This window comes from Falco rusticolus, chromosome 10, assembly GCF_015220075.1.
Source record: "Falco rusticolus isolate bFalRus1 chromosome 10, bFalRus1.pri, whole genome shotgun sequence".
In the NCBI taxonomy this organism is placed as follows: Eukaryota; Metazoa; Chordata; class Aves; order Falconiformes; family Falconidae; genus Falco; species Falco rusticolus.
In genome coordinates this window covers 3,974,215-3,997,171 of record NC_051196.1, presented here as the reverse complement: position 1 = coordinate 3,997,171, position 22,957 = coordinate 3,974,215, and the positions used below count along the sequence as shown (strand labels likewise).

At 40.6% G+C, this 22,957-nt stretch overlaps 1 protein-coding gene across 4 annotated transcripts in view; it reads left to right on the top strand.

Moving 5' to 3' along the window:
* The window catches only part of LRRC56 (leucine rich repeat containing 56), a 65,413-nt gene that overhangs the window by 8,183 nt on the left and 34,273 nt on the right, over positions 1-22,957 (top strand). For 2 of the 4 annotated variants that reach the window (XM_037403279.1, XM_037403278.1), the window contains exons 3-5: positions 4,073-4,237; positions 14,054-14,141; positions 21,059-21,119. In XM_037403279.1, coding sequence (XP_037259176.1) covers positions 4,073-4,237; positions 14,054-14,141; positions 21,059-21,119 — 314 coding nt within the window. Of the gene's footprint in view, positions 1-4,072; positions 4,238-6,668; positions 6,720-14,053; positions 14,142-21,058; positions 21,120-22,957 lie in introns of those variants that run through there. The other 2 variants (XM_037403280.1, XM_037403281.1) reach the window with 2 other exon arrangements.

Genomic DNA, 22,957 nt, shown 5'->3' with positions numbered 1-22,957 from the left:
AAGGGACTAGAGCTTCATTTTTGTATGGCATGTTAATATATAGAGGTATATGTCTTTCCTAGAGTAAATCTGGGTTGATTACTGTTGGTAGGTTACCATTTAAAAATGAAAAAAGCCAAATTGCTTGGACAAGCTCTTTAGGCAATGTCTTGAAGGCTGCATTAGAAATTATCATGCCTAGTCACACAATTCAGAGGATCTTTCCCAGACTTAAGAAGCCAAAAGTAATATGGAGTCAAGCATTTCTGGCAATTGCTGTATTGAAAGGCATATTAACATATATTTAATGAAGAATACACGATCCTGTCATTGACTCTTTGATAAATCTCATAGCAGGAAAATAAAATCTTGGAGTTTTACCAGTTTGTCAGACCCTAAGAATATCAAATAACTATTCTCTGCCAATTTCATTCTAGCAAATTACAGTATTCTGCAGGGATTTCAAATCGCATGTTGTTCCAAGGACCATTTCATTTTAATAAAGATCTTTATTAGCTTTATTACTTTATATATGTTGAAAATGTCATGCAGTTTTTAATGAACTTGCACAACATATCAGTGAATTGAATAGCTTACCATCATCACGCTTGCTTTGGGAAGGAGCATGGCAGCAGTGGGGAAGGTCAGCAGATTAACTGTTTGTAGAATTCAAGATCTTCCATCTCACTGCTCTCATCATTGATTTCTCCTGCACTTACTGATTATCTGCCTCTAGTTATCCACATACAGAGCCTGCCAAGTCAAGACCTACGATGCAAATCCTGCAAAAAACAATTCATTGATTTCTTTTATTCTTAATGTTCATATGCAGGACAAGACCCCAGTTTTTTCAGCCATTTTCACTTTCCCTGACACTTTCATCTACTTTACAGTTATTCTTTTGCTCTGCCATTGAATTCATTGGAGGTTTTTGTTGGGTGCAGTTAGCTTCTGTCCTTGTTGGTTCCACAGTGCTGCAGGCGTGATCCGCCTTACCATTCAGCGTATATATCCAACATAAAGCCAATGTGACCATCTTCTCTGTGGAGTAAATCTTCAGGTTCGTGACTTCTCAGACCTCTTTAATGACAACGAAGTCTTTCCAGTCCCTGTAAACTGTCCCACTTGAGGCCAACACTAGTTTGGGTCAGCGGCTGCTTGTTCTGTGCAGCTGACAGAGCCATAGATTTCTCACTTGCTTTTTAACACTTTAAATGAGTGGGTGAGGTGGCTTTACTGGAGTGATCTTACCTGTCTCAAAATCAGATGGACCTGATGAAAAAGAGCAATGAAAAAGATCCTGTATCTGTAGGGGGATGAGTGTTTTGCCAGGCCCCCTGCTCACTCTTGCATAGTGCTGGAGATATTGGAAGTTTATGGATTTTTATGTAAGATTGGTACCTCACCACCCTGCACACTGAGATTTTTCTGTGTTTTCTATATATTTGCTATGTTTCTCATTTTGAGGATGTTATTTTGATCTGTGTTCAGGAGAAGATTCTTCTCTGGAGAAAGTTTTGAGGTGATAGAGGCATGTCAAAAGAATTAGTTTTGTTTGCTGACAATAACTCAATTTGATCCCGGACAATTTGTAATGAAAATACTTTTCTCCTCACTAATCCAATGTTACAATAATTACAAGCACCAGATCAATAGCGGGAAGTATAGGATTGGAAGTGTTGCTTCAGATATTAAGCCACAAATTGATCTCTCTGTCAAACCTTAAGTAAGTGCTGTATCAACACATATTTCAAAGATTGGAGGACGTTCTGAAATGTAATAGTGATGGACTGAAGAAAGGAGAACAATAATACGTTTTATGCAAGAGTATTAACCCTTTACAGCCCAAATCTACACACACCTGTTGTTAACTCATTATGTTTTGCACCCACACGTTACATCAGTGATTTCTGACTATTATTCCACTTGGTTCCATATGGGATTATCTCTGGATAGTAACGAACCTCACCTGAATTAAAAGAACCATAAGCAGTTGCACACAATCCAACACAAATCTTTTGCAACTGTTGAAGTATTCCAGCATTTATATGGCAAATATTCTAATTGGAGTCACTTGCTGACCAAAATAATAGTTTCTTAGGAAAATAGACAACACCGGAAGACCTTTGTATCACATAAGATTCTGAATTTCCTTGGACAACTGATGGAACTCTGCACTATGTCATACTGACCTGCTCTAAAGAAAGTAGAGGGGGGAAAAAATCTAAGAAATTCTAGAATTCTTTGGGAAAAGAAAAAGATAAACTTCATAACTCTCTCTTTTCTTTCAAAAACTAAGACAAATAGGTTTTTTTTGAGATCACTTTTCCCTCTTAATGAGCAGAAATAGGAAATTTGTCCTTATACAACTATAGGCACGCTGAGGTGTTAGAAGCTGCAAATGTCACTGTTCAGTTCACTTCATGGTGTTTCTTTTATAAGCCGTTAAGAACAATTGAAAGAAGTGTCTCTGAAGAATTTGTATTTGAATATGGTTTTTTACGCATTGAACATTGCCGTGGCTTGGATGTAGCACATTTGAGAGTTCAGCTTCTCCTCTAGGAGGGCTTGCCAGGTATGTGTAGTGATCTAGGAAGAATAGTTCTTGCTCCTTGTGGGTTGCCTCTCCCCTGATGAACACATGGAAGGAGCACTCAGGAGCGTGAGGGTTTGCTTCCTGTCTTTCTAATGCTAGGAGATCCTGCAGGGAGGGGTTTGGTGGATTGTTAAGTTGTTCTTCTTCAGATAAGGGCTGCTAATATTTCTGACTACTGAGTATTTTGAATTTTTTTTTGCTAGTGCAGAGATGAAGACTCTTGACTGGACACAAGTCGTCACAGCAAGAATTCTCTTTGGTGTAAACCTCTCTCACCTACTAAGTGGTTAGTCCTCTCAAGTAGAGATGATTAGCTGAGCAGTCACAACTTCTGTGTTTCCTAACTGAAATCACTCCTGTGTTTTCCTTAGGAAGGAAGGTGGTAATTCTCAGGTCTTGGCCACCACTGAAGCCTTGTCAGCCAGTTATGATTAGCTTGATTGTTTAATTAGTTTTCCAGCACCAAGAATAAGTATTGCTTCGCAGTGGAGAACAGAGGAAAACTGCAGGTGTCCCTTCAGCAGAGTGAGGAGGCTCTTCTCTAGTCTAGCCTTTTGTTGTTACAGCAATGTTTCCAGCTGTGATACTTCCTCGCTGCCAAGTAGTAGCAAATAGCAGTATAAATCATAGTAATGCTTGTACGGTTCGGGTACAGCCGATTGATTTTTGACTCTTAACGGGTGTACGTACACTTATTCTCATATTTCAAAATTAATTATTAATATTTCTGTAAAAAGAATAGCTTTGGGGATTAAAGAATGAACACTTTTGAAGTGTTTCATCTTCAAACTTTGGATTTCATTCCTCACTTGAAGCACACAGAGTTTTGTTTGAATTGTATTTTAATTTTATTTTCTCCAAGACTCTTCAGAACTAGAAGTCGATAGCCATGGCCTGCCTGACCCAGAGGGCAGTCAGTAGCAGTGCGGGTATGTTTAATTTAGGGCAGCAAATACAGACTGCTGCTGTCCGTGCTCGCCTACAGGCAGAGCTCAAAATGCTAAAGAGCAGCAGCGACATGTCTTGGTGCAGGCACGTGCAGCCTGGAGCTCGGCGGCGTTTTGCTGAGTACGGTTCACATTTCTCAAGAGGGGATGGGTAGGTAGGAAGCCCATGTGGAGAAGGGTGAGTGGAGTAGTGAGAAGACTGGAAAGGACTAGTATCGGGAGTTGTTTGTTCTTGACTACCTTTTTTGTACAGAGCTATAGGTGGTATGCCTGGCCTTTTGTATAACTGCAAATAATAGTTTGTGTAAAAGCTTATACTCAAAGCTGAATGAGCGGTGCGACTAGGATAGCTCTTGAGGGTGAAGAAAAGGAAGATTACATGTTACATGATGCATGATTGCTTTGGGGTTTTTTCTGAGTAAAGAAACCTGTATCACCATAGGCGCTTGCTGACTTGCAATGGGAGTCAAAATAGATTTTGCTGAAGGGAAAATAGTAAATACAGGGTGGGGGAAAAAAATCAGACTGCTTGTTATCCTTTTGTTCAAAGCATATTGAGATGGACCTGAAGTGGAATCTTGGCAAAGTTTCTCATCGGGCCTCAGCTGCAGTCCGGGTGACTGATTTGAGTTGGCGAGGCAACCTAAATCCCAGTCCGCTGATTAAAGATGACGGAGAGCTACTTATCGATGAATACCTTTCCCCCAGGAAACTGGTGAGTAGACATCCAACTTTTTAATGAAGAGACAAACTGGCATATACAGAGCTGTATTAACTTAACCTTCCAAGTGCCTTTGTGATGGTTGCAGGTTGTTGCATATCTGACAGTTAGACTTCTGCATAAAGTAGATTCTGTCTTATGGAAATTTACCAAATGTTTGTCCTCCTTTCACCTTGTTTCATATAAAAAATATTCCCAGCATGAATGCTGCTGTCTTTATTGCTAGGTTTCTTGAAGCAGCAGGAAGAAAAGTACAGGTAGCATAATTATAATTTAAACAGATCTCATTAATGCCATCTGAAGTACCTCGAATCTTATCATTAGAAAAAGCTTTTTACATTAACCTTGTTCTAGAGATTGGAAATGTAACTTTAAAAGAACAACTTTTTTCTGAATTAGTGAAATCCTCTGTCCTGCTAAGAAGCCAATTAAAATATCCTGCCAGTGCTAGAAGTACTTTCTATATATATCAAAGTATATGAAATTGCAAAGCACATTTGAAAGCCATGTTCCTTTTTGACTGGAGGAAATTATTTTGCCATGCAGCCCGTTGAGAGAGAGTAACATGCTGAAGTCTTTGTGAAGGAATTCACTTGACAAAATATTCGTGAAGGAATACTTGGTTACATATTGTGCTGGATTTGCTCAGGACTAATTAAGGGTGAAATCCTTTGGGATATGTAGGAGCTGAGAAAATAACCTCATTTATCCCTGCTAAAGAAGGGGAGAGCTGAGAGCAGAAGTAGAAGTTCAGGAGAGAAGCTGCAGCTTTGTGTTGCAGAGCTGGGTAGAAATTAGTGAAAGACAGATGAGGCCAAGGCTATGGTTTGGATGCCCCCAACGTGTGTGGGGGGGGTGGCGGTGTCTGTAATCTGCCGCAGGGACGCTGGCTGCTGCGGGGGCACGTGCCAGCTGCAGGTTTACGCTGCTCCCTAGCTATAACCGTGCACTGTCGATTGGACAGCAAGTTATTCTCAGAACTACTCTTCCCTTAGCAGCTATGCCTTTTAGTGTTTATGAAATACCTGGAGATGCAAAAATCACTTTTTGCAGAGTGTATATTTTAAGCTTTCTGGAGAAAAATCAATACATGATCTTGCAATCTGTGCCATTCACTTTCTTTTGGTTCTTGTGAACCTTTGACAACTTAGTCTTTTTTTAAAATCTGGCATAGAATTTGACCAGTCTAATGTGTTTGTGGCCTATAACACCCTGTCTAAATCCAACGGGAAGCTCTCAGATTGGCCTGTTTTCTCAGGGCGTGAACCAAAGCCCATTAGAGTAACCAAAACAGCTGCCCTCTGACTTCAATAAACTCTGAATTAAACCCTTAGGAAGTTCTTTCGTTGGCATGAAATTCTTCTCTTTCTGAAGCTCTGCTGCTTTTTGTTCACAGTAAACTGTGAGCAGGAAGGTGTATGTAAGGCAATGTTACCCACTTCCCATGAAGTTACAGTTCATTATTTTATAATATTCTTTTAAATACAGATCTGAAGTGAAATTCTCCTACAACTCTAGGCTATTTTTTAAAATGGGTAAAACCCCTTTATTATTCTTATGTACCCTCTTGAACTTAATGGAGTCTTGCCTCTTTAAGGTTGTGTATATTAATATTTGTAAGAAATTCCATTTCAAAGTTTCTTTTAAATGGATGCGTACTCTTCTACTAATTTCTCTGGACACAGTGATTTCCTGGCCCTAGAACCCGACATTTGTGTTGACATCGCTGGGGCACTTCCTGCTCAGAGGAAAAATGACATGGCATTGTTAAGGAAACATTTGTAATGTTTATAGCTTGGTTTAATAACATAGCCAATTTTTCTATTCTTTGACCTTTATGTTGATCAAATGGAAACTGCTGCTTCCATGAATTTACTTCCTCTGGATCTGCAAATGTAAAAATAGAGACACTGTTCAAACATTTAATCTGAAGCAAGTTTTCAGATGCTTTTTTTTTTTTTTTCAAGGAACCACATACCACTGATAAACAACCTTTCAGACCATTTGGTTTGCTTAAATCGATACACTTGCAATATCTTCTTGATTGTCTTTTAGTTGTGAATATTTTAGGAGTTATTGATTGTGTTTGCTGAAGTGCTCTGAGATGGAAACTAATATATTTTTAAAATACATGCTCATTAAAGTAAAATTATTTTACATTCAAATAAGGACATGGGCCTGAGTTCTGCGGTGTTGTGTAGGGAGATTTCTGGACACCTGGTGGAGGTTCCTGAGGAAGGTTTTCATTCAGAGATACACACATCTTTACTCCTTGCCTTTGCAGTGTTCTGCCTTGCGCCAGTTCCGTTTGGGCTGAGGGCTGGGAGGTCTGGCTGTGCAGGACCTGCGAAGGCTGGGTGCCTGGAATTGCAGCCTGTGGCCGCATCTCTGCCTGCACATCTCACTCATTTTCTCCTTTTTCCAGGGTGATGGCAGTCTCCATTAGCAGTCCTCGTTATTAAGGACTCCCTAAAAGGTGTGATACTTGTATTCCTTCACTTTTTTTTCCGGTTGCTGGGTTGTTTTCCCCTGAAGAGAGGGAAGTTTGGCTTAAACTGATTTTTATTCTCTTTCTCCCCATCCTGCCCCACTTCCTTTCCTTTTTGCCTGCTTGGACCCTGTAGCACCTAAGACAACTCCTACAAAACCATTGGTCCCTTGTCTCTTCTGTTCCTCTCCATAGTGGATCCTCACCTCACATAAATCTTACGCTCACTCATTACAGGATTTGTGCTCTTCTGTGGCCTTGTTTTGGCATAACATTCACTTTAAAATCCTGTGTGACTCTGTATCCCTGTTACGTTAATCACATCTTCTGTAGTTTCTGCTTGCTGCCATCTCTCTTGCTGCGATCTCATGTGATGCCCTTTTATATTTGAATACTCTGCATCCAAGCTACAGGTCAGAAGCCTTTGATGCGAGGGTTGGTATCATTAGTTGTTCTCTTTCTAGTATCAATGTCAATCCAGTATCAATGTCAATTTTCTGATGTACTGTTTGATCTTTACACTGTATGAATGGGCATTCTTGCTTTTCCATTTGTACCTGTCCTGTTAACATTTCGGGCTCCCTGTTCTGCCTGTACTTGTGTTGGGCTTATGTGTTGTTGTCTGATGTTGCAGAATACCAGGGTGAGCACATTCCCTGTTCTCCCTTTGTTCTCAAATCTGGCTATTAATGGGCAATAAATTACAATTAATTTTTAACTTTTAGGGCTGTAGCACAGGTTTCTCATTAAGTGTGAAGGAACTGAAATTAAGAGCTCCACTTGTCTTGAATCAGAGTTTTATTTTGTTCTGTTAACCCCCATCCCCTCCCCATCGTTTGCAAAGGATCTTTTCCTGACTCCAACAAAAAGCATTCAGCTTCTCAGAATGAACTCATTTTACAAGGTCAAATGATCTTCCAGATATTGTCACATTATCAAAACTAATCACGTTTGTGTGTGATTTGTAGAGAAGAAAGGAAGTATTCTTATTTTGCTATTTGTTGATCCTGCTCCAATTAATCATGTTTTCTAAACTTAGGAACACGTGTTCGGAAATGGTGTTTAGTTTTGTTGCTCAGGAGGTTAGGGTGTATTTCATATGGTATGCACGCATCCTCATGGGGAGAAGAAAATCCTAGAGGGTCCTGGAAAAACAGATTGGATTCTTGCTGAAATGACTCAATCGTTTCCTTTTTTTGCCTTTGCAGAAAGTTTTCCTCTCAGTTTTAAGCTAAATGGATTTGAAAAAAAAAACCCTGGAGATCAAGGAAGCAAATGCAAAATCTTGATAAATTAAGTGGAGTCTAGGAGATGAAAGTATGACTGATTTTGGATTTGCTGAATCCTTAATTAGGATTGTATAATAATTTTTAAAATAATAATTAAGAAGTTTTAAGGGAGCTCTGGAGGTCTTCCAGTTCAATCTTCTGCTCAAAGCACAGCTTGTTTCAAAGTTAGATCAGATTGCTCAAGATAGCAGATAGCAGTAAACATGATAATGTGAACAGGGAAGAAAAATTACAAAGCCTCGTTTAGTTTGGGAGCTTTCCTTTTATATGTTGTTATCCTAACACTAATGCCTTTACTACAGTGAAGGCTTGTAGTTGTTATATTAGTGTTCATCTTGCTGCTTAGACATCTGATGTTTTACACTCAAATTGTCACATCAGGAAACTCTATTTATATGCATACATGCACATATGCATGCCTTTATATGAAAAAACCCCAGATTTTCATTTGCATACAGTGACAGCTGCTTAGCTGACATCAAATGGCAGATTACAGTCTTGAGTTTTGCACGTTCAGTGACACAACACTGAGCAATGGCTGTAGCTGCTTACTACGCACCTGATTGCTAGACAGGAAAACAATTAATATTGGGGTATGGCTTCTTTTATATCTAGGTGAGGGAAAGTAAATCCGTAAAACAAATTCAAAGCAAAAATTGATCTAAGAATATCTACTGTCTTGTCCACAGTTAAAACTGGGCTCCTACAGAAACAATACAGGCTATTTCTGGGAGATCAGCAAACCTCCAATGTCATTTCTGGTGCTCCACGTGCCCTTTGAAGCTTGCAATAGTTGGGAAAACTCCCAGCAACTTGCAGCATCAGACCCTTAATACTGGTTTAAAACAAGGTGTCAGGACTGTGAATCCCCAGCACAAGTCAGCAGGTAGCTGAACCGGAGGTGGCAGGGCTAGGCTGGCTGTGTAGATCTGTCGGTGTGACTTGGAGGCTTCGGCACGGGAATAAAGACCTCTTTACTGACGCTTCCACCACCACTTAAATGTCATAATTATTGCCCTCACCTACACTTCTCATGCAAGCCAAGAAAGATGTCTCTTTATCACAGATTGAACGCCTGGCTAATCTCTTCATCTGAGCTGAGAGAAGAATGTGTTTGTATGTTCATGCAGCAAGTAGTGAAATACAGCTAAATATTGTAATTATGGGCATCTGCAGCACTTAGTCATTTTGAAAGGAAGATTGTACATGGGACCACAGGGAAGTTATGTTCCCTCTCTTTGAAAATCCCTTGACATAGAATCACTTAAAACTTTGTTAATGTTCTAATAACTTTCTTCTTGGAAGAAATATTTTGTCATGCTTTATATTTTATTTTTTTTTTTGTGCAGGGAGAGATTATACTTGAGTTGGTAATTTGAAAAAAAATCCTTGCAAAATGCAATGAACACATGAATGGACATGAATCTAGGATTTGCATACAGGTGTAGTATTAAAAGAAAATAAGCTCACCACTCAGGAATTCCTGTCTTAGCCAAATTAACCAGGATCAGCAAAATAAATGCACAGCTGGAAGTGCTTCTCTGACAGCTGCACGCAACATGCTCTTCAGCAACATATCTACTTTTCTTAAGAGTGTGTGAAAAATCTAGGAAAGAGAGAAGAAATCAGTTGTATACACCAGCTTTAATTGAACAGATATTATTTGCCAATTAAGGAATTTACAGAGAGTTGCAAGTGGGACTTGAACTGGATTTTGCGTCATTCCCAGGTGACTCTTCTGCCAGTTGGGAAGCTCTGCAAGCACAGAAGTATTTTTCACTTGCAATGTTTTACAGAATACTTATTGGCTCTTCTCGTCAGTCAGGGGAAAAGCTTTCCAAACCAGTGCACACTCTCCAGTGAGCTGTTGGCCAGACATTTTGCATGATGGGAATAGTTTGTGACCTATCATGGAACTGCTCCTTAAAATACTGGACAAATTATTTACCAATAGCTTCTGCATGATCTCATGGAAAATAGTTTTACTCCTATTTTGGGGGAGGTGCAAAAATGTAAAATGAACCTCATCCATCTTTATTTTACTTACCATGTATTCTTCTTCAAAGGATTGTACAGTAATTTACCATGGAAATTTATCCTTTCAAATAAACAGACTTAGGGTGGAGTATAACTCTTGCTGCCTAGAATGAAGCTGTCCGGCCACCTTCTTGACATCATATGCCAGAAAGATTTTGATGTTTGATTCTTCAGAAAACATCCTCCTCCTCTGTCTAACCAATACCTACCTTGCTAGGCAGTGGTAAACAGAATCCTCTCTGAACATCAGCAGTCAGCCTGAAATTATAGTTGGATTTTTCAAGGTATCTTTTCCATGTAAAGTAACTCTGATATATCAAACTCTTTGCCTAGAACAGATCCTCGGTTTTGCCTGCTCTATGTTCAGGCTAAGCAGCTGTAAATAGCTGAAGAAATCCCTAGACGGCACAGTACCTTCAAGGCTGTAAGCATTCCCTGGGGCACAGGCAGAGAGGAGTTCTGTCCCTGGCTGTCAGAGCAGTGCTGTGAGCTGTGGGAAGGCACTCATTACCTGGAGTCACAGTGGGACACCTCTGGACCAGGGCAGAAGCCTGTCCTAGACCTAGCATGGCCCTAGGAACAAAGAGATGCAGCACTCCTTAGCATCAGTTCTACCCAAGTGGTGCCAGACATTTCTGTCCAAGTTGATGATGCCTTAAGTGTGTTTGGCCATGATTTTTTTTTTCTTTTGCTACCCAATAGCAGCAAAATTCTTCCTAAATAGCCCTCCTTTCAAATTGTGATGAAGGCTGCTGTGCTTTGACATTAAACAGCAAGATGAAAGGGACATCCTGCTAAACATCTGTTATCTTGTTTAAATGTTTCTGTGTCCTTCCCTAAGTCTCCTCTGTTCCTGGTGCCAGAATTTTAGCTGTCAAACAAGACACATCACGCTTCCAGCTGCACCAATATACCAAGAAAGGTGTCTGGGGAGTAGGAGTGTCCTAACTGTCTTTCACGGGAACCGTTCACCATGTAACCTTCTCTTGAACTGCCGCCCTGGCCTTTTGCTTGCTAACTAGTTTGCAGTCAACACCTGGGGTCTCTCTGCTTCTAGTGCCTTGAAATGAGCTCATATCCTCAACCTCAAAGCATTTCTTGTTTCCTTCATGTAGTATGATAGCTTTTGCATCCTACAGCCAATCGGTTCCAAACTCTCTGAGCATCACCTTGGCATCAACAGATGGAAGGACAGTGATTTTCACAGAGATGCTTGAAAAAGCAGAACAGGGAAGTGGGGAACACATGGAGTCTTGTCGCATCTGGTTAGCACATGCTTCAAGGCAGCTGTCTATATTTCAAATAGCTGGTGATGGGAGCCAATAACCCTTCCCAGCACTGGAGCCACAGCTCTGTCTGTTGCAGTACAAAATATGGATGTGTTAAGCAGCTCATCTTTCAGACAGGAGAAAAAGTACAAATGGTGGCTCTGGAAGAGGAAAAGGAGGGCAAAGAGGCCCACTGGTAATCCCTGGTATGAGGAAAAGGAACAGGGAACCCTGGATGAGGAGAGAATATAACTTTGTGCAGTTCCTATGCTTGGATTTTGAAAGAGGAGAGCAAGGAGCAGAACTGTGAAAGGAGGCTGTCTAGGTTACAGTAGTGGGACGAACAGCATTCAGGGAACTTGCAGACAGCAAAGGAGAAATGCAGAGGCTCCTTGCGATGCCAGGACCTTCTGCTACACTACTGACAAAGCATGTGAATGACCCTAAGCTTATGACTTATTCTGAGACTTCTTCCTGGTCTGCCTTCTAATGATGTAGGCTCTTAGGACTGTTTTGATGGGGAGGGGGCAGATATTTTTCAGAAGAAGCTTCCTTTAATGACAGTAAGCCTGTGTCCAAGTCCAGCTATCAGAGTGCATGGTTGCATGCCAGGACATGAGCTAGCTCTCATTTCACACGTACCCTCATGCTATATGACAGACAGTGTCATCTGCTGAAAAGGATTACTGCAAACTGTCTTGCAGTGAGGGATCTTGTGTATACTGGGGGCAGAAAGCAGTCTGTAGTTTGTAAGCTTGCCTTCTTTGCAGGAGCAAAACTGTTTTTGTGGTGGCTGCATCGGGAGATAGAAAGTGTATTTCTGGATGCCATTGGGGACTCCCAAGTTTTCACCTCAGACCTTTGTTTTTCATATGCTAGTGGCAAGGCAAGAAAGTCTAGAAGCTTTCTTGGGTTCAGCACGCTTAAAATCAGTTTAAAAAAAATTAATTTTAAACATGGTGTTTTAAAGACAATTCAAAAGCAGTTGAAGATTTTGGATGATTCTGTTTCTTAGGAGTCCAAGTGAAGACCTTACAAAGGGAGCCAGTTTTTCAAGGAGGGATATTCAGCCTTTTCAGGAAACCATGTCTTTTTAAACTGTTGTCTCAGTTAAACTCAGACTTGCATTGGAACCTTTGTTTGTAAGAGGGTGTGGAACCATCAGAGTAAATGAAGTTGTAGTCACTTGTACACAATACAAATTTTACATGATGAGCGGGAATGTCGCAACCACCATTTTCCCTGCAAAATTAACTGGATGTTCTTCTGGTTATTTTTTTCTGCCCAAAACTCATAAACAGATGTGGTCTTGCACATTCCCTTCTAATGAATAATTTTCGCCTTATTAAACAAACTGAAGAATGCTGTAACTTTTTAAGAGTAAGAAAACTTGTCCCCTGTAGGTGGAGGTTGTTGAATGACTTCCTGCCTTCAGCTTAAATAGAGGGACAAAAGGCAGGTGACAATAATTCTTCCAACCCGTGCTGTTGATTGCATCATTGAGGAGGAGACACTGATGCCAGGGTAAGCCATTTCTTTGAAGTGGACTTTTTTTAGCCCCATGTCCTAACTCTTTTGGCACAGAAAGGTGAAAATTATTTATATTATATACATAGTTGTATCACTATGCGTGGTATCAGCTCTTTCAGGCAGTTATTGTGACGCAAAAGCCTCATTTCTCATCGCTCAAGGGGTGTTTCAGACTCCTCCATGAACAGCTAACCCATCAGGAAGAAAGGATACAGTTCCCTCTTGGTTTGTTTTGTTGAATTTGTGCATGGAAGGATCCACTGAGCACCTAAAGCAGATGCATAGGAGGTGGTGGGACGTGTAGCCTGGATGAGCGAAGCTGGGGAGAGAGGAGCAAGGTCATAGCAGGAAGGAATAGGGGATGAGAGCAGCGGTAACGTGAGATCGCTTCAGCTGCTTCTGGAATTGCAGCCTGGTGTCTTAGGACTTCACAGCATTGCTCTAGTTTTCACTGGCTGTCCTAGAGCTTCCCTTTCTCCTCTGTATATAGTGTCTCCTTGTTTTTATCCTCCTGCTTACCTCTGCCAAGGCGAAATCTATGTGTATGTACCAATATAGACTTTAGGATATTCGGAAAGATCCTGCATTCACATACACTCCCCCCTTGCTTAATGCAGTGGCTGATGCTATTACTCAGATTTTGCAAAAACAATGGAAGATTTTGGAGACTTTTATTTGTATTGCATAGAACTTTTCAAAAGAATCTGTAATTCTTATAATTAGTGTTGATGTCTTTCAGAAAAGTGGGCTGCTTCAGGTAAACTCATGTTTTCTTTTCATGATTCTGGGTTAAAAGGCTAAACAGTGTGTTTTGTTGAGTTTTACTGCCTAGTGCCTTTTTGATTACCAATCTGCTGAGGTTTACTACAAGATTTAGGCAAATCTTAAAGCATGGACATACTGTTTACATTAAACTAATTGCCATGTAGGTCTGTTGTTGATCTGCAGCTTGAATGTAGCCCTCAGCCCTGACTCCTTAAGCAATGCAGAAGTTATGTGAGACTAGAATAATTCAGATCTATGAGGAAGAAAGATCTTTGAATATTGCATTTGTTTAAATGTTATTACACATCTAGCCATTATGACCTGGAGTATATGTTGACAAAGCACTGGTTGAAAGCCTTTCTACACCTTTTTTCTCCTGTGCCACCTAGTTTATTGCATGAGAGTACACATATATGTTTGCTTATCTTTACAGAAAGTTTTGGCAGGGGTAGATGATCTGCAGCAAGTGAAGGCCCTAGAGATGCGAGTAGATACAAGAGAGAACAGCTTGGGGAACTTTGGTAAGAAAACAGTTTAACTTCTCACTCTCTCAAAATTTCCTTTGTCATGTCTTGAAGCAGGACTGGGGACTTCGAAACCAATGGCCAGTGTAAAGTACCGTCCTGCTCAAGAGCTCTTGAAACATCGTCTCCCTGGTATCTCTCACTCCTTGATCTCTGTTTTCTTCTCTGAGGGTCTAAATAGGACTGAAAATAATGGCAATGGGATGAGTGACACCACTTCTGTCTAAGGCCAATTAGTTTGAACAAATTTCTGAATGACATGCCTCTAGGCCCTGAATCCGCATTTACTGGTTACCTTGTCCTCTAGAGTTTATGGCACTACTCTAGCAAAATAGTAGCCAAAGTTCAGTTTCTCTCCACTGTAAGATTTCCCTGTGGCTGAGAAATTGCTAGTGGTATCAGGCTGCTCGTGCTGCCAGCAGCCTGTCTTTGCATCCCGTACTGCCTCATCGAGCTCTGCCAGATGATGTGCTGGAGCAAGGTCCTATAGATACGTCTTTTTGATGAGTGCCAAACAGCCCTAATGCTTCTGATACATTTCTGTGTCATCGCTGCACTGGGGAAGTAAGGAAGTTCCAAAGGAATTCCCTCTGTAGCAGAGTTAACACTGAGAATATGAAACCTTCCTTTTTTCCAGTACTGGCAGTCATTTTCTGTCCTGTGGATTCCCATTGCAACCAAGCCCATCTTCTGCTATGTTGAAGCTGAGTAACTACTGCGGGGTATTATTTTTTGTGCCAAAAGGAGTCACGTCCCCAGAAGCATGTGCTGGTATTTTCAGCCAAGCAGTTCATTTTCATGTGCAGTGACTGTAATGTAACAGCCGATATCAGCTTTAGTGGGTCTTTCGATGTCAATTTGTCAAGAATGGTTAAGCAAGTACAGTGAAGGGGGCTTTTGTCTTGAATTATAAACCCACTTTGTATTAGTTATTCTGTTTATTTCGTAAATAGGTCTCTTTCTGATAGGCATTTGATAATACAAGGTAAATTACGTCCGTTTCTTTCAGAGATCATAATCTGGTCAGTCATATTTCCTCCAGTTAAGGTAATCTCATTATGCCGTTTCTACAGTGCTCGAAAGTGGTGCTGCCATTCCTATGCCATTTTGTATTAGCTGTGACAAGCCAGCAAAGTCTTTCACATTTTTCACTCTGTACTTTCCTTTCCATTACTGGAATCAATCCCTTTCTTTCTGCTCCCCCTGGTTAGGACTTTGCAACTTTTACAGAATATGGAGCACTATTCCCATGTTGCAAACGATTTCCGTCTTGTTTATGTCACACCATTCGCACCAAGAGTTGGCTCTTTCTTGAGAGCTACAAAAACCAGCAGCTGCAGGTCCCCACTGCTTTTGAGAATAACAGAACATGAAGACCATCCTGAATTGCCTTCTGTCTTTTTTTTTTTTTTAAATGCATTTCTGAATTTCTATCCCATGAAAATTTCTTTGCAAATGTCAGCAGGTGGCTAGGGCAGAAAATTTGCTACTTAATGCTTCCAGTGATCATCAGTTCCTTGCAGGTCTTTTTTTCACATCTGACTTTTAGGGGCATGGAGTAAGGCCTTCCTTTGGGGTATTGCAGGGCAGTTTGCACCTTCAGGGTGAATGGTGTAAGCCAGACTGCTGCTGAAGGTGTTGGGCTCATTGCATGCTCCTCACCAGCTGCCTGCCCCTGAAACTGTGCTGCTGACCTGGTCTCTGCTCACAGGGGCCTGGATAAATAGCCTGAGGGAAGGAGTAGGGTAAGAACCGGACCAGATGGAATGACAGAATCATTAAATCATAGAACAGTTTGGGTTGGAAGGGTCCTTACAAAGCATCTACCTGGGTGAAGACCTGAGCACCCTGGTCTGATCTCACAGAAGACTTAACTCTGAGCAGGAGTCTGGGCTTGAGAGCTCTGGCTGTCCCCTCCAGCCTGGACCGCTCTGCAATGTGGTGTTTCTGTTTGCATTCCAAACCTAATTAGCTTTCTGTATAGCCATATCAAATCACTTAACCTTGATTTCACTGTATCCCATAGTTGCAGAAGATGGGTAAAAGCATCTTTATCATCAAGGAACTACTTGTTTGGATGATCAGCTTGCACTGAGTAAACAATACTGGTTTAACTGTGTTTATGTGTAAAGATAGAAGCTGTGCAATCTCTTAAATGGCCAGGTAAAGGAGTTGCAAGTTACTAGACTGTGCATAGTTCTGGGTCACCCAGAACCTTGCAGCACTTGAACCCCAAATTTACACCACAATTTGCACTTGAGAAATGTTTTGGTGTTTACAGCCGTACACAGGCTGTAACACAAGCATTGAGGGCCCACATCTCCTTTAGCAAGATTTCCAGAGTGATTTAAAACACGTTGCTTGAGGTTTTTCTTACAAGCATTCCACTTGGGGATGTGCTAAACTTTAAAGCACCGTCCTGCTAACCTTTCCTGGTTCGTCAGGTCAGCCTCAGTACAATGGTGTGACACGGTGGGGAAGAACAGTTATATTTCTTAGGTGTGGGTGTGGGCTAAAACATGAAAAGACCGATATTAAAATATTTTCATGTGACCAGGCTTAAAATTAAGGAAAGGCTTCATGCCGGAGCGTGCATCTGAGCCTTAGCAGGGCTCGAGGTAATTGCTGAAAGCTCTAGCTGTTTGTTTTCAGTGCACCTTGCTGAGCGACAGGCAAAACACTGACCCGTCCTGGCAAGCCTTGTATCCAGCTTTGCGGATTTGGGACATGACTTCTGTGCTCTTCAGCTGCGTGTAGGCTTCGGTTCATACTCAAACAGATGGAGTATTTCCTTTTCATTAGCTTAGCCCTTCAGTTTTGATTGCTGACAGATCTGGGACCGCATTCGTGACTGACTCGTAGAAATTCCTGTTGAAAGTGATGGTGGGGTAGAGTCATTTAAGACACTACATAGTTCTCTTCTTTCTAAGTGATTTTAATAGCTACAAATCACGTTACCCACAGTGCTCTTCGCTGGTACTTATTGAATTGTTGCCTGCTGGTGGCCAGGCTAAGTTGATTACGTGTCTGGAGACTGCCGCTTTCCTTGCATGCATTTTATCAAGGAAAAGCTCTGCTGAAGTTTCAGAGGCAGGCACGTGTTATTTTTCACACAGGGTCATCGTCTCTCTTTCCTTTTGCTCCATTTGTCAGTATCCCTGATGGGAAGCTGGGACATGTTTGTCGGCAGCCAGCATTGCAGTGGCAGGAGCTTGTGTGGTCGGGAAGCCGGTGCAGAGGCTGGAGGCAAGAGACCTGCACACACTGGTCTTGGTTTGGCTGGTTCCGACAAGCCTCGCTGAGAAGGTGCCACAGCACCCGCTGCAGCAGGGCTTGGGCAGGCTCTCCAGGAGTCACAGGTTTGTACTGGGGCAGTGAGCATATGTTAAACCCTGCACTGATAGGGTGGTTTGGGTTTTTTTGTGAGATTCTCACCTCAGTTAGCTAGACTGCAGCTAGCCAGGGTTTGCCTGCAAGTGCTGCGGTCTTATCTCCAGTGGCATTGCCCAATTCACCCCAGACATGTGCAAAAATGTCTATTTAGAACATGTATGGAAATAACTTGACCAAGTTAAGTACTTGTGTAAGTGTGACTGACTTACACAGCTTAAGGCAATTAAACAGCCTGTTTAATGTACATAGGTTGCTCTTGCTAGAAGAGTGCGGCCTGCGTTCGCATGCCTGTTTTGTACTGTTGGATCAACAAAACATGTAGGTTGCCTGATGCCAAGGCAAGTATTTGTCAGTCATTTCAGTAATATTTTTCTTGTGTATGTTTTTCACTAGTCCATATTCCAGAGGGTGTAAGGAGTCAAGGCATGGTGATTTTTTGTTAACAATATAAACCCAAGATACGTGATGCTACCTAAAGAATACATCCGAATGTAAACAACAAGTGCTACAAGTGTTGTAGCTTGTAGAATATAATAAAATCAGCATCTTGCCTGTTTTCTCCTTACTCCTGGTCAGGTATCTAAATGCCACCTGCTGTACCAAGGCAGCTCAGAAAAACATCTGCATTGCTACCCTGCTTGTCAAGTGCAGCACTTAAGACAATGTTGTTGAGTGTGCACATATCACTTTTATTCACCTACCTTATACTCTGATTTCTTTCTGCTCTTCATTTAGTTTTGTTCCACTAGGGTAGTACAGTGGAATAGTTTAACACTAGTACATTGTTGGTGCTTAGTAATTTCAGAGCCGTATAACAAAAAGGGTATTTAGTGAAAGGGAATTGTAGACAGATGAGATAACATAGCTTGCCATTCTGAATTCTCAGCCTTGTACTGCAGTCATCAGCATTTTTCTGGATCGTTCTGAGTTTTAAAAATCAAAATGATACAATCTGAAGGCAGGATGAGGAATATATTTTTTGTACTTTAAAAATTAATATTAGAAGTTAATATATTATTGATATTTTATAGTATTTTTATGTTAGTTTAAGAATAAATTGTGTCCTTGCTCTAAGGAAACATGCCGTGAGGTTTAAAAATAAGAAAATTAGAAGTATGTTGTTACATTTGGATAGATCTTTTATTTTGTCACCTTCATTTTAAGATTTTCTCTTCTCAACATAGTCTTCCAGTCTCTAATCTACATATAAGGAATTAGGACTACAAAAACCAGCAAAGTCAAATGGACAACGAATTCTTAGCACCAACTAATAATTATATGTAGAATATAAAACTTAAGGGAGGGAAGAACCTGCAGAAATGTATTGCAAAAGTCTTCTTGGCAGAATTTTGCACCACTGCACATAGTATACTTTTATTTCAGTCTAGTAAACAGCACATTAGAGCTTAACACTATACAAGTTCCCAGGGACAGATTGTGCCAAAATACAATAAAATGTCTGAGATGGAGGATCAGGTTACAATAATGAAATAACCAGATGTGAAAATTGTATCGTCAGCCTGTCACCCTGCCTCTTTGAATCCTTTAATAGTCTTTTTTTGTCTTTTTTTTTCCCCCCCTGAACCAACCCTAAATGCATTTAGTGGAAAGCTTTTTCTTGAGCAAGTCTCTCCATTTCTCTTGAGCTCGGCTTCTTGAGTTCTCATTCAAATCTTCTGCTTAATAGTTTTTAAACCTCATTTGCTTTGTAATGCGTTGCAATAGCCTTTGCTTGGTAACTCTTCAACCTCTCGGGTTGAATCCCTGGCAAGGCTATTACCCACTGCTGTGCTGGGACTGGAGGGGCTGCTGCATCCTTCTTCTTCTTCTTTCCTTTAACGCTTTGGGAGAAGTAATTTCATCTCTCTGTGCTTCAGGTTTCTTGTCAGAAACATGATAGCAATTTTTTGAAATCTAGATTCTGGTTGTTTTATTTTTTTTGGGGGGGGGGGGGCAGATCAAATTCTTAGTATGTGGATTACATGTGAGGAAGTCTTTGTGACTCAAAATTATTTGGTTGCCATACTTTATAAAACTTGTTTGACTTCAGAAAGCATGCTCTGCAGGATGAGGACAGTGTGTTATAGTTTCTGCTACAGTTTTAATGTATTATGGAAAATGATTTAAAAAAAGGCTTAAAAATTCACAATGTGTTTTGAATCTTTAGTATTTTTTGAGGAGCTTTGCAAAGACATGGAGTTAAATATTTGCAGTATAGCATGAAGATCAATACATGTGTTATGATCACTCCCAAATAGCATTAGGTATAGCTAATGCTTCTACTAAAACATGATTTATTAAAATGTTTTTGCCATAAACGCTCTTGTTCTGTTTGGGGAAATGGGATGAACAACGTGACCTTTTCTGTTTGCTTTTGAGATCCCACTCCCTTTTTTTTTTCTTTTTCTCTTTTTCTTTTGTTTTGATTTTTTGCAAAGAGCTGGAATAATGTCCTTCTGGACACTGCTAAGTAACCCTTGCCAGAGAGAGATTACTCAGAGGACTCATAAAAATATTTTCTGAGAACAGATTTTAATGTTTTAGTATGATCCAGTTTGTCTAAAATTGGTATTACCTCTACATGGTTGCACGTTATACTGGCGGATCCTTGTCAGCCATGGCCAAACTCTACTGGTGGGAATGGGTAAAGTTTGCTGTTGTCAATAGGAAATGTTTCCTGGGATTTGAGCTTATGTCCAAATTATTCCGTTAGCTTGGAGGGATTTGGTCTATGATTTTGGTTCGGAGATACCTGTAGAAGCATCCAAAAAGGCAAATCTTAGGAACAGAAAGAAGCATTAATCAAAGTAATAACTAGAGAGTACTGAGGTTTTCATAGATATGAAGCTTGTACAATTGAATAGTAAACAATGGATCACATCCAGAAAATTAAAAGGCGAAGGCAATGCTTAGCAAAACATAAGTAGTGTTTTGGGGACCTCTGAACTATAACAGGTGGTGTTGTGACATGGGAAATTATGCCTTTGTTGTTTGACTCAAAATTACATTTTGAATAAGTGTTACCTGGCTGTATATCGAATAAGTCCATCGCTACTTGCCATTAAATAGGTAGAAAAAGATTCTGGGGGAGAGAAGCAAGAGCATTATGTAGAAATCAGAGGTCATGAATGCTATACTCTAAAGCACCCGGTACCTCTTTGGAATATCACTCAGTTAATAGTCAATAAAGGTTGGGAATCGGACCAAAGGAAACAGTCACCCACCAAGCCAGTTTCTGCTGTTGTCTGTCTGGAAAGATGCTGTATCAGAATTGTCATGGAGGGGTTCCAAAAATTATAATTGGGTGGTCATGCAGACAATACGTATATGTTTCAAAAATGCAAAGAGTGAAATATTTTTTGAGTGAAATAATCTCGTTAATTTTTCTTAGAAGAGGTCCAGCACAGATCTGGCAGAAACAGGTAAAAAATGCATGTAAAATTAGATGCTTCGACTTGTAATTGTCAGAGGTTTCCTTTACTCCTAGGTCTGCAGAGTGATTCTTTATTCTATTCCCGTAGGTGCCTATCTACCTAATCTGAGAGAACTGAAGTTGAACAATAGTTTGCTTGTGTCCGTGAGGTAAGACATGAATGATAACTGAAATAAACATAAAGAATAACAGCCCTCAATTTTATTTAAGTGATAAAATCTTCATTTGTGCTACTTTCATTTCTTCCATTTCCCCATGCCATGATAATGGATTAGGTCATGAATATACGCTCTGCAACTATATAAGCTTAAGGACAGACCAGAGCTGGAATAAATGAGTGTAGCTGCAATGGTGCCAATGAATTAGCCCCAGGCTGCCACCAAGGAAGTTCCTGTTATGCTGAAGTCCCTGGAAATTTGTCACAAATTTGAAAGGAGCTAGAAATTTGCCTCTTATCTTTGTCTAGGTGCTCAGATTTCAGAGCGTTTCAGCCTTTGGGCTTTTATTGTGCACAGTAGCCTGTTCTATACGGGTCAGACCAGTTCCTCAGCTGATGAAAATCACTTTGGCTTCATTGAAGTCAATGAAGTTGGGTTTATGAGACCTGCTGTGAAGACTGCGTGTCTCTGGCTTGCTAAGCTCCATGAAAGCATCACGTGTTTTCTCCTAGAGAGCTGGGAGGTTGGCAGGTTGGGAAGGTAGAAGTGAAAACCATCGCAATGAGGAGGCAGAGCTGTCTTCTCTCTCCTGGGCTGATACCTGTATTATCCTTGGTAATTAATACATAATAGAAATGTACAGTTCATATCAGTAAAGGGCTGTGTAAAATGCCACCTTAGTGGTGAACAGGACTGCTCTCTGGCTTTGTATGTCCATCTGCTAAATGGGCGGGGGGAATAGTGATTTTGGTAATTCTTGTTAAAGAGAACATGGTCCCTGATGGGAAACAGCAATAAATTCTTCTCGGTCTCATGCATTATCACTACAGTAGCTAATGAACATCAGTTGTGACACTTTGATCTTTATTTTTCCTTGTTCTGGTGACGGGACAAAGTATTTGCAGTCTGAATATTTTTTTCCCACCTTCTAGTCCGTAACATGGAAAAGTGGTGATTCTACATTGCTGCAATTATTTTAATGGCAAACAGCCAAGGTCATAAGCATGAAATTGCTCCATTATTGCAATGGAGGAGTAAGTAATGGGTGAAAAACAATCTATTTTTGACAATAACAAAAGAAGTTTTATTACATTAAAAGGAAAAAAATTAAAAAGAGGCTTTTTGTTTGGTCGAAAATCCGTATTCTTTTAAAATGTGTCAATGGAAAATGTTTTGACCGGTTCTGTTGGTATTGAATACAGGATGCAGTTCAGGAAAACTAATCTGTTTAGTTTGACTTACAGCTTTGTAGGATTTTGCACGCCCCGTTGTACTGAGACTCTAACTTCTGTCATGAAAAGTTTTAGCAAACCATTTTCTGTGGCCTGACATCCTTGTGGTCCTTGATGCAGGTAACGTGTGGTCTCAAGCTGAGTTTTGATTTGATCAGCTAGAACATAAATATGTTTTGCCTTGAATATCAGGTCTAATATTGTGACACTTCCCAGACACATGAACCCCAAGGAGCTCCCTGCTTTTCCTTTAAATAAGCGTGCTTTCTATACACCAGTTAAATGCAATTATTGGGGAATAGGTAAAGAAGACCCTGTTAGCTCTCCCAGAACTCAGTCGGTATAGTTAGAGCAGCAGCTTTCCTTTATCATTTCCCATCTTTCACAATGGGTCACTGATAAACACAGATCACTTAACGGCACAGCCCATGCAAGCACAGCCTGGATGCTTGAACTTTATTTTTGGATGTCTGCATCATGTCAATTTAATGCCTTTTAAAGCAACATTGCTGTCACAGCAGTAGTGATGTCTGCTAGAACTAACGTAACATAGTTCCGTTCTAGCAGGCTGTTGCCATTTACTCAAAAATGTTTAGC